General features: G+C 38.4%; 1 protein-coding gene across 3 annotated transcripts in view; it reads right to left on the minus strand.

Annotated features, from left to right (window-relative positions):
• Nucleotides 1-3,939: 3,939 nt before the first annotated feature.
• DET1 (DET1 partner of COP1 E3 ubiquitin ligase) overlaps nt 3,940-12,362 on the minus strand; it is an 82,217-nt gene continuing 73,794 nt past the window's right edge. For 2 of the 3 annotated variants that reach the window (XM_073618436.1, XM_073618434.1), the window contains exon 5: nt 5,614-5,862. In XM_073618436.1, coding sequence (XP_073474537.1) covers nt 5,673-5,862 — 190 coding nt within the window. In that variant the 3' untranslated portion in view covers nt 5,614-5,672. Of the gene's footprint in view, nt 4,082-5,613; nt 5,863-12,362 lie in introns of those variants that run through there. The other variant, XM_073618435.1, reaches the window with a different exon arrangement.

A 12,362-nucleotide genomic window follows, 5' to 3' on the forward strand; every position in this document is an offset into this window, starting at 1 on the left:
TTTTTCAGCTTGTAAAACCCTGATCTCTAAAGTTCCAAAACGCCCAACAAGCAAAATCCCATTCATTTTAATGGCCCTGCTCACATCTGAGCGTTTTGTCGCCTGAAGCTCAAAAAAGCTTTTTGACAGATTACAAGCACCATAGACTTCAATAGAACTGTCTGACTTGAGCAGAAAAATGCTAGTAAACACTTGTAAAACAAATAGCAGCTGTCCACCCCAAATTCCCTCTCCTCCCCCTAGTGCTTTCTATTGGCTAAATAAAAACGCCTGAAGCTATAAAATGCTTGTAATACACTTCTAAAAAGCTTATAAAAAGCTGCAAAAAAAAAAAAAAAAAAAAAAAGCTTAAAAAAATGCCTGTAATCGATACGCTCAAGTATGAATGGAGCCGAGGCCTTTTTCTGATATTTGTTGCTTAGAAGTTAAAATCAGTATTTTCTGCTAGAAATTTACTTAGGACCCTCAAACATTATATATATTTTTTTAGCAGCGACTCTACAGAATAAAATGGAGGTCGTTGCAATATTTTATTTCACACTGTATTTGCGCAGCGGTCTTTCAAATGCAATTTTTTGTGAAAAATACACTTCGATTAAAAAAAAAAAAAAAAAAAGCAGTAAAGTTAGCTCAATTTTTTTGTATAATGTGAAAGATGATGTTACGCCACGAATGAGATTCTCATTTTTTTTCGAATCGTGCAGCTCTAATATACAGGCAGTCCCCGAGTTACAAACATAAAACTTACAAAAGGAGGGAGAAAACAGGAAGTGAGAAGAATTCTACCCCTAGGAAGGGAAATTCACTCCTGTAAGTTGAGTGAGTGGTTATGGGAAAAAGGTGTCTCAGCTGAAGCTTTAATACTCCATATTCCCATCACACGCGTTCCTGGATAAGCTCTAGCAGGTTTGGGTGCTGCAGCAACAACCAGCTGGGAACTGGTTCAGAAAGTCACAAAGGAGATAGTGCCAGCACACCATGGATCGACAACATAGCGTCCAAATGGATTTTATTGCATGATCACAACACAAATCAGCCTGACGAAGGGGCCCTGTGTGGCTCCGAATTGTTCCACTGAAGCTTTATCACCAATTCTGGCTTCCACAACAACCCACAATTTTCAATTGTCAGAAGGAAATCTTCTGAACAGGGGCACAGACAGCAAAACAAACTTTAAAAAATGATGTTTTTGGTTGGAATTACACTTTAAAAATGTACCTGTTCAAACTTGCATACAAATTCAACTTAAAGCGTAACTCCACTTTTGTTGAGAAAAAAAACATTCCCCCCGGGTGATCTATGTACATTGCAAGGATTATAACAAACGTTGTTGCAGATTCCTACCTTTTGTTATTCTGAAGAAATCCATGTGTGTTTGTCATTGCCTCTGTTCTGAGTAGGTCTAATGGAAGTGGTTTCATAATTAACTGTCAGGTGTGGAGCTACAGGGCACTAATGAGGAAATCTGCTGGGCCTGCATCCCTTTAGACCAGTGTTTCTCAACTCCAGCCCTCAAGGCGCCCCAACAGGTCATGTTTTCAGGATTTCCCTCATCAAACAGCTGTGGTAATTACTAAGGCAGTGAAACTGATCAAATCACCCGTGCAAAATAATGGCAAGCCTGAAAACATGACCTGTTGGGGCGCCTTGAGGACTGGAATTGAGAAACCAAGCTTTAGACGCATTCCTATTGAAAGTATCTCTCAAAAAATTACATTTTTGTTGCAAGAGATGCCTGAAATCTGACTTGTATCTTAGGCAGACTTCTGGAAAAATTGGTGAGTCAATCACACAAGCAGGAAATTATGTTTCTGGAGAGGGGTCAGTAAACATTCTGTGTACAGAACAACTCCATGTAGCCGTAGTGTATTGCATTTATAGAAACATATGCTGCAACATACGCTACAGAGGCTGCAGATTGAAAAGGAAAGGTAATTTTTAATAACATTCAATTACAGTATGACTTGACTCACAATTGTGCACGCTATATTTTTTTCTTTGATTTTTTTTTTTCCCCACGAAGGTGGAGTTACCCTTTAAGAACAAACCTAAAGAACCGATCTTGTTTGTTACCCAGGGACTGCCTGTAAATACCTACTTTGGTTGAGCTTAAACACACCCGGGGACTTCAGGTGCCAAACAATAGATTTAACCACTTCAGTGCCGGAAGATTTGGCTGTTCAATGACAGGGCCATTTTTTGCGATACGGCACTGCGTCGCTTTAACTGACAATTGCGCGGTCGTGCGACATTGCACCCAAGTAAAATTGATGTCCTTTTTTTCCCCACAAATAGAGCTTTCTTTTGGTGGTATTTGATCACCTCTGCAGTTTTTATTTTTTGCGCTATAAACAAAAAAAGAGCGACAATTTTGAAAAGAAAACACACAATATTTTGTACTTTTTGCTATAATAAATATCCCCATTTTTTTTTTTTAAGCGCAAATTTTTTCTCAGTTTAGGCCAATATGAATTCTTCTACATTTTTTTTTTAAACCAAAAATATCGCAATAAGCATATATTAATTGGTTTGCGCAAAAGTTATAGCATCTACAAAATAGGGGATAGATTTATAGCATTTTTATTATTTTTTTTTTTTTTTACTAGTAATGGCGGCGATCTGCGATTTTTATCGTGACTGCGACATTATGGCGGACACATCGGACAATTTTGACACATTTTTGGGACCACTGGCATTAATACAGCGATCAGGGCTATAAAAATGCACTGATTACTGTAAAAATGTCACTGGCAGTGAAGGGGTTAACCTAGGGGACGATCAAGGGGTTAATTGTGTTCCCTGGGAAGTGATTCTAACTGAAGGGGGAGGGGACTGACTAGGGGAAGTGACGGATCTCGGTTCCTAGCTAATAGGAACACACAATCTGTCACAGAACAGGGAAGTGTGCATTTACATACACACGTCCCTGTTCTGTCTCTCGTGGCCGGCGGTCATCGCGACCGTCGGGCGCGCGCACCTGCTATCCCGATCCTGCAAGCCGATGTATAGCTACGACGGTTCGGGGGATCGTGCCAACCTGCCGCAGTAAAAGGACGGTGGCTGGTCGGCAAGCGGTTAAAGTGGTTGTAAACCCGTTTAAAAAAAAAAAAAAAAATACCTGCAAGACAAAGGCATAATGAGCTAGTATGCATAGCATACTAGTTCATTATGAATTACTTACCTGAGATCAAAACCGCCGCAGCGCTCCTCGTTCACCGCTCCGGCGGCCAACATCTCCCCGGGGGGGGGGGGGGGTGTTACTTCCGGGTACCGTGGCTCCGGCGCTGTGATTGGCTGAAGCCGCGATGACGTCACTCACACGCATGCACGCGGGAGCCGCCGGTAACGGCACAGTACAACTGAAGCAACGGCACGTGCCATTGCTTCAGTTTGCTTAACTGCGCATGTGCCAATGACGCCGGCACATACGGGAATATCTCCTAAACCGTGCAGGTTTAGGAGGTATCCAGTGTAGCTACAGGTAAGCCTATAATTAGTATGAAGTGGTTGTAAAGGGTTTACAACCACTTTTAACACATTGATAAAAGTTATAATTTTTATTTGATAATTAACAACACTAAAATGAATAAAATTCCTTTTACACAAAAAAGGCCATACTTTAATACCTATACATATAAAAGCATTATCAAATGAAAATTATAAAAAAAAATGTATGCCTGTGTTAAGTTATTGGAAAAAAAAAAAAAAAGTTCCCAGGTGTGTTTAAGCACAACTAAAGTAAAGTAGTTATTTAGTATAAATGGGATGTGGTGCTACAACCCATCTGTTAGTCTTGCATACACAGTATATATATATATATATATATATATATATATATATATATATATATATATATATATATATATATATATATATATATATATATATATATATATATATTTATTTATATTTATTACACACACACATATATACACACACACACACACGTTCAAATTTTATAAATATAAATCTTTTAATAAAAAAAAGGCTGCATGGCTGCTGCACTAAAAACTTAGAGCGTTAAGTTGAGGATCTGAGTACAGAAAGGAAATGTTATAATTGTGTATGCCAGTAGTGTAACCTAAAAAGAAAAAAAAAAAAAAAGAAGAAGACAGTAAATCCTGGGCACCAAAGGCAATAAAGCATGATACCAACTCTACATTGCTGACTGAGCTCCAATATTCAAGCCAACTTACATCATTATTCACCATCCAAGGAACAGGAGAAGCACACATGTATGCACATGCCTAAAAACATACTACAGACAGCACTGAGAACCTATTCGTGAAAAAAGACCTCTACCGAAAACAATTATATTTTAGGTTGAAGAGTAAAGGTGCAATTCGGTAACGTAAAGGGGGTTATTTACGAAAGGCAATTCCACTTTGCACTGAAAGTGCAGTCGCTCTAAATCTAAGGGGTAGATCTGAAATGAGGGGAAGCTCTGCTGATTTTATCATCCAATCAAGTACAAGCTAAAATGCTGTTTTTTCTTCTCTTTGCATGTCCCCCTCGGATCTACAGCGACTTTACTTCCAAGTGCACTTGCAGTGCAAAGTGGATTTTCCTTTAGTAAATAACCCCCAAAATGTTACTAAACCCAGGACTCTGCATTCACTATATCTGCTCTCCCACAGTACACAGAACATGGAAATACATCAGATGTTAGTAAATATAAACTGCCAAAACTATTTTCTCATCAGCAGTATATAGCATAGTAACATTGTGACATTAGCAGTATATAGCATAAGTCGTGTGACTTATATCAGCTTCTGGTTAAAGCTTGTAGGAGTTTTTATTCTCCCAATTGTCTTATGAAGCTGCATGACCCCTGACCCTTTAAATGGACAGTGCTGATTGGCCATGTGCTGATTACATGCACCATCCCAAAAAAAAAAAAAAAAAAAAAAAAAACTCTGGCAATAGACACCAAAATGAACTGCCTTATCAGGAGATGGATTGGGGACAGTGGAAGAAGGGGACGATCAGAGAAGACAGGATCAAACAGCCTTTTTACACAATGCAGAGGATTAACCCCTTAGGTTCCACAGTGAGTATAACAAGCATGCTTTACTGCATATACAGACTGATTTTACTGTTGTGAGTTTAGTAACACTTTAATAGATCTAAATATATGATCCAGCTCATTGAGCCTTACCCCCTTTTTTTTCTAATGCTGCCAAATAATGGAATATAATGCAAGCATCAATGACTTCTTTGGGGAAACAAAATAAAATAACAAGACATGAAAAGCAGCGTGTTCATATTGGAGGCTGCAGGTAAGAATAAGTTGGCCCCGAGTTCTTTCCCTATGCATCCTAAAACTAAATTATTCTGGGTAGAAGCCTTCTTTAAAGTGCATGAAAGTGACAGTGATTTTTAAGAAATATAACCAATGACAGCATTTTGCTGCATTCTCTTTGCTGGACAATTTCTATTTAGAAGGACACATTTTGAATAAGTCCTCTAAAGCTTTCCATAAACATTATGCAAGTTACCAGAGTATGTTTTTGTGCAGGTCACTATAGTGGTACATTTGGAAACCTTGGAGTATTGTGGAAATGTTTTGGAGCTCCACATTCGCATTTAGTTTTTAACAAAGGTGATTAAAAAAAAAAAAAAAAAAAAAAAAAAAAAAGTTAAGGCAGAAAGGCTTAAAGTCCGTACTTTTGCTATGTACATATATGTCTCATGTGAAAGTTCACTACATATTCTGCATTAGTCCTCTGTACAGAAATTGCAAATGGTTCAAACGGATGAAAGGTAAAAGCCACAAGCCTGCGCACTGTGTGGTTGATGGGTCGTCCAAGAAGGCCAGCCTGAATCTTAAACTTTAGAAGTCCAGAATCTCTGGCATAGAACCTAAGAAAAAAAAAACAAAAAAAAAAACAAAAAAAAAACCATAAGCTTGAAAGTACACTATAACAATCGTAAAGTCAATATTTTATATTTTCAGAAATCCCTTTATGTAGGTATAGGCACAAAACAAGTATAACATCTTTATAATTGGTTTCTTTCAAAAAGGCCCCGGTGCCCAAATATCTTTAACCTCCCATGTGCATTCTTATGCCCCATACACACCATCAGATTTTCTGCTGATTTTTGTCTTCACCAAAACCATGTAGTGTAAGGGCTTGCCTGTATGCATACAAATTGAAAGGGTTTAGGTATGACCTCATAGTATATGGTTTTGGTAAATCTAAAGGAAAAAAAATCTACAGAAAATTGTATATAGTGTGTATCCAGCTTTAACTGCTAAGAAATGTGATGGCGGTGGCACAAAATATGTGGGCACGGAGGGGACATGCAAGCTCAATGGACATTTAAAATTGGCAAATGCACATTTGTAATCTTTTTGTATAGAGATGCACCAAAATTTTGGCGGCCGAAACATATCGGCGAAAAATTGTGTTTTTGGCATTTTGCCGAATTTTTTCCACGATTTTACTGTGCTTATGGTGTTTTTCATAGGTCATGTGACTCAAAAACCGCATCAAAAATGTAACACGGGTGCGTTACTGATGTGTTCTTGCTGCATTTTCAATGTATTTCAATGGGGGGTGCGGGTTTTATTTTAACTGACCAAAAATGCAGCAAGCAAAATTTTTAACCACTTCCAGACCGGCTCACGACGATATACGTCGGCACTTTGAAGAAAGATATCATTGTTATGGCAGCAGCTAGCTACCATATGCCCCAGTATCCTCTTCTTTAGTGAGCAGTTCAGTTTCAGATAAAAGTGGTCTTAGCGGCAGATTTGCCACGAGATTGCTTTTATCGGCGGCGGCCGGCAGTGGCGGAGGCGAACGGATCCTTCTGTTAGGAATGGAGATGAGTGAGGGAAAGATGGCCCCCACCTGTCTCCATAACAATGCAGGGCAGAAGCGTCAAACGTCAACGTCAAATGTCGCTTCCGCCCTTAGCTCTTAAAAGGGACATTTTTTTATTTTTTTTTCCAAACGACAAAACTTTTTTTTTTTTTATTGCATTTTAGTGTAAATATGAGATCTGAGGTCTTTTTGACCCCAGATCTCATATTTAAGAGGTCCTGTCATGCTTTTTTTTCTATTACAAGGGAAGTTCCTTGTACATTCCTTGTAATAGGAATAAAAGTGACACAATTTTTTTTTTTTTTTAAAAAGAACAGTGTAAAAATAAAAAAGTAAAATAATTAAAGAAAAAAAATAAAAAGATTTCAACGCGCCCCCTCTCGCCGAGCTCGCTTGCAGAAGCGAATGCATATGTGAGTAGCACCTGCATATGAAAACAGTGTTGAAACCACACATGTGAGGTATCGCCGTGATCGTTAGCGTGAGAGCAATAATTCAAGCCCTAGACCTCGTCTATAACTCAAAACACGCAACCTGTAGAATTCTTTAAACTTCGCCATGGAGATTTTTAAGGGTAAAAGTTTGTCGTTATTCAAGCAGCGGGCGCAATTTTGAAGTGTGACATGTTGGGTATCAATTTACTCAGTGTAACATTATCTTTCACAATATTATAAACATTATGGCTAGCTTTTCTGTTGTCTTATTTTTTTAATGCAAAAAAATGTATTTTTTCCCCAAGAAAATGCGCTTGCAAGACCACTGCGAAAATACGGTGTGACAGAAAGTATTGCAACGACCGCCATTTTATTCTCTAGGGTGTTAGAAAAAAATATAATGTTTGGGGGTTCTAAGTAATTTTCTAGCAAAAAAAACTGTGTTTTTAGTGATAACACAGGAGAACGATTGAAGACAGGGACAGAGCATTGCCACTCTAAGGCTCCATGCACAAAAAAAGCCTGGAGTAAAAAACGGTCATATAGGGCATTGTTTGTACAAAGATTAGACAAGTTTAGGAGAGTTTTACGGTTTTCCGCCAGTGAGCTCCAATCAGAAACGTGAACGAGAACGTTTTTATTTCCTGCCTCTAAATTGTTGATCTCAAAATATGCCTGTAAACCTTCTAATGTGCATGGACACATAGGATAACATTGAGTTGCTTCTACAAGCAGAACACAAAGCAAAGTAGAAGCAAAGTTTTTTACTCCAGCGTGCATGGAGTCGAACAGCCTAAACAAGGACATTCATGGCAGGGTTACACGGCATTATACTAATGGATGCAAAAATGTATATGTATATTTTGTTTTTAAATAGGAATACAAATAACATAAATACATTCAAAACTAAAACTAAAAAGAAGGCATGATTAAGAAGTCATCTTGACATTAGTCAGTGACCCCCTGGGAAAATGTAAACATGCCATTGCCTTAGAAAAAGGTAGCTTTTTAAAATTTAGCCATGAACATTTTTTTTATATAACTATTATTTATCAAGAAAATATTTAGAAACCTTAAAAGTATTTTCAAGTGAAAACGTTCTTTTGGTAAAAGTGCACTTTCGAATAATAAACCTTAGTATTGCATTTCAATTCATTTTCATTTAATTAAAAAAGCATCAGGTGTATTTAACCCAGTAAAAGCTATAGTAAATAATTGAAAACATTAAAATACTTTATTTAACCCATAGGACCAAACAAATGTGTATATATATTCCTTCTGTTATATTTAGAAACATTACTCTGGAACACATGGCAACAGAAAATGATACTATAAAAGTTGTAAGTGTTGACATGACATAATATTCCGTGTACAGTTGTATACGGTGGCATAGTACAGTACAATGACCGTGCTCATATTTTCCATTGCAGGGCTACAGCAGATGGGCAAGGCTTGGCTACAAGTAGGATTCTGTTTAGATGAGAGAGGCAGGCGTGAAGTGTAGCCTATTCACCATAAGTACCATAAAAGCAAATGTTTCCATGGCAACCGGTTTCCTTATATTCATGAGAAGAGAATAGCGGGTGAAGGAGCCATACAGCAGTGACAAGGGTGTTTTGGCGCATTACAACAGCTGTAAAAATAGACTACATCTCTTTATATTTGTGTCAATAATGTTGCTTCTAGTTTATGTCTTAATAGAGGAATCCAATGATTAGAGACAATTAAATTCAGTAATTCCCATAAAAAAAAAAAAAAAAAAAAAGACATGCTGAACAATTTGTGTGTTTTGCTTTTGTAAGAAGACTGTACTTTTATTAGAATTTTAGGGGAATAAAGCAGAGCTTCCAAAGAACAGACTATTTTTTCCTTGTCTCCCTATAGTTACTACCCTATGCAATGTAGAGTTTGGATAGAGAGATATAAAAATATATAGATAGATAGATACGCAAACTGTTGCTATATAAATCCTATTTAATAATAAATATATATATATATATATATATATATATATATATATATATATATATATATATATACACACACACACACAGTATATGGCGTTAGCTACTGGAAGGCAAAAGATGCAGAAAAAACCCCATTATACATCATAGATGGTCAGGTATGCCATTACCCCGCAATGGTGCAATGAATGATCCTCTTTTCAAAACACTTGAGGCTTTTTCAATATGTAGAAATATAATGTAAGCAATGCTGAATATTGATGCACCAAAATGAAAATTCTGGACCGAAGCCGAAAATTCAGGATGTACTTGGCCAAAAACCGAAATCAAAATGATGTTTTTTTCTTTATTTGTATTATATTCAACTTTTTAATATATATCATGAATTTAAATGTATTTTCGGCCAATATCGGCACCATTACAGATTACCACGTTTAGCGTTACAGAGGAGGTCTAGTGCTAGAATGATTGCGCTTGCTAGAAACGATTGCGGCGATACCTCACACGTGTGGTTTGAACACCGTTTACATATGTGGGCACGACTTGCGTATGCGTTTGCTTCTGCACGCGACCTCGGAGGGACGGGGCGCTTTAAAATAAAAAAAAATTCAGAATTTATTTAACTTTATTAAATCAATTTGTTTTTGTCCAAGAACCGGAAGGGACTTCAAAGGTCACTCCGGTCCTCCAAGGGCATAGACACGATTGGGGGCCATCTTGCCCTCACACGACTTCATGACCAGGAAACGGCCACATCGGATCACTTACGGGCTTTACCGACGGCTGTGGTAAGCCTGGAAACATCAAGAAAGCAGCGGGAGGGGGGTGGCACCTCTCCCAACGCCCCAAAAGTGATCCCGCAGTAAATGCGTCCGTAGAACCACTTTTATCCGACGCAGAATCGCCCATAATAAAGAAACAATACCGGGGTTAACACCGGTATTGAACGTCAAAATAATGATGTATTTTTACTCTGGGCCGGTCGGCAAATGAGGGGGAAAAAAAAAAAAAGGGTTGGTTTGCAAGCAATTACAAATTGCTCTGTAGCAGCTTTCATTCCTCTCTGCAATGGCCAAATGGGGACTATTCTGAACAGGCGAAGTTCCAACACTTCTGGGTAGTGTTGGAGTTTTGCCAACTTCCTCTCACCTCCCCACATTTCAATCGACATATTATGAAGAGACGTCTCCTTGGCCAATAGGAGTGGGAGGGGCAGACAAACCATGCGCCTCAAGGAGTTTTGTTCATTCAGCATGGCTAGGCGTTTGGTCGCAGTCGAGGAGGAGAAGAACTGCATGTATTTTTTTTTTTTAATTATTCATTCAAATTTTGCATGAGAACATTACAAGACAGTGGCCTAACAGTCTACAAGAGAACAGTTAACAGTCAACAGTACACAAAATAACAAGAACCACACCTATGACTAATACAGCATTCCCTTCACCCTAAACTCCGACCTAGGATACGGAAACTCCCAACGTGTGACATGCAAAGCTAACTAAACAAAAAATTCCACGCGTCTTTTCAGTAATAAAAGGTCGAAAGGCGGTCACACCGATTGACCGGAAAATTTACCCCCTTCATGACCAGGCCATTTTTTGCGATAGAGCATTGCGTTGCTTCAACTGCTTGCCGACCAGCCGCCGTCGTTATATGGTGGCAGGTTGGCTCTCCTGTGCGAATCGCCGGAGGTGTACGTTGGCTTGTAAAGGCGCAGTTGCGGGTGGGCAGGTGCCCGCCCCATGGTGCAGGAGCGTGCCCGTGGGTCGAGCGGACTCTATGTCTGCCGGCGACCCGCGATTGCCTAGTACAGAGGCAGAATGGGGATGTGCCTTTGTAAACAAGGCGAATCCTCATTCTGACAGGGGGCATGACAGAGATCTACTGGTCCCAGTGATCAAGAACAGTGATCTCTGTCATGTCCCTGGCAGCCCATCCCCTCTAGTTAGAACACACCTAGGGAACACAGTTAACCCCCTCGATCGCCCCTAGTGTTAACCCCTTCCCTCCCGGTGTCGGTTTTACATTGATCACTGCATTTTTATAGCACTGATCAATGTAGTAATGTCACTGGTCCCCAAAGAGTGTCATTTGGGGTCAGAAAAAAGAAAAAAGAAAAAAAAAAAAAAAAAAATATCGCAGATCGCCGCCATTACCAGTAAAAACAATAAAGAAAAATAAGTCCATTAATCTATCCTATAGTTTGTAGATGTGATAACTTGCGCAAACCAATCAATATATGCCTATTAGGATTTTTTTTCTTTTTACAAAAAGTATGTAGAATATATATCGGCCTAAACAGATGAATACATTTTTTTTTTTTTTTTTGGGATATGTATGGAAAAAGTAAAATTTTTTCAAAATTGTCACTTTTTGTTTATAGCGCAAAAAATAAAAACCGCAGAGGTGATTAAATACCATCAAAAGAAAGCCCTGTTTGTGGGAAAAAAAGGACGTCAATTTAATTTGGCTACGTCGCACGACTGCGTAATTGTCAGTTAAAGCAACGCAGTGCCGTATCGCAAAAAAACAGCCTGGTCATTAAGGGGACAATTGCGCGGTCATGCAACGCTGTACCCAAATAAAATTAATGTAATTTTTTTTAACCACACATAGAGCTTTCTTCTGGTGGTTTTTTGGCTGACCATTTTGAAAAAATATATATATATATCTTTACTTTCTGCTATAAATCATATCCATTTAAAAAAAAAAAATTGCTTCATGAATTTTGGCCAATATGTATTCTGCTACATATTTTTGGTAATAAATCCCAATAAGAACATACTGATTGGTTTGTGCACAAGTTTGAGAGTCTACAGATTATGGGATATATAATGGATTTTTTCTTTCAATACTAGTAATGGCGGCAATTAGTGACTGCGATATTGTGGAGAGTCATAACAGTGGCTGAGAAAGGGTTAAACATCTAGTTCAATCAAAGAGTTAACTGTGTGCCTACCCAGTGTTTTTACTAAGTGCTGCTTTTACTAAGGGATGTGCTGGATTTTATTCCCTGCTTTATTGCTCCCTGTCCAGGGACAAAAAAAACATCCTTTACCCCCAGTCAGAATGGAGATCTGCGCTGTTCACATAGGCAAAGCTCTGTTCTGCATCTCTACCTGATGAACGGTGAG

Source organism: Aquarana catesbeiana, linkage group LG03 (genome assembly GCF_042186555.1).
Source record: "Aquarana catesbeiana isolate 2022-GZ linkage group LG03, ASM4218655v1, whole genome shotgun sequence".
Lineage (NCBI taxonomy): Eukaryota > Metazoa > Chordata > Amphibia > Anura > Ranidae > Aquarana > Aquarana catesbeiana.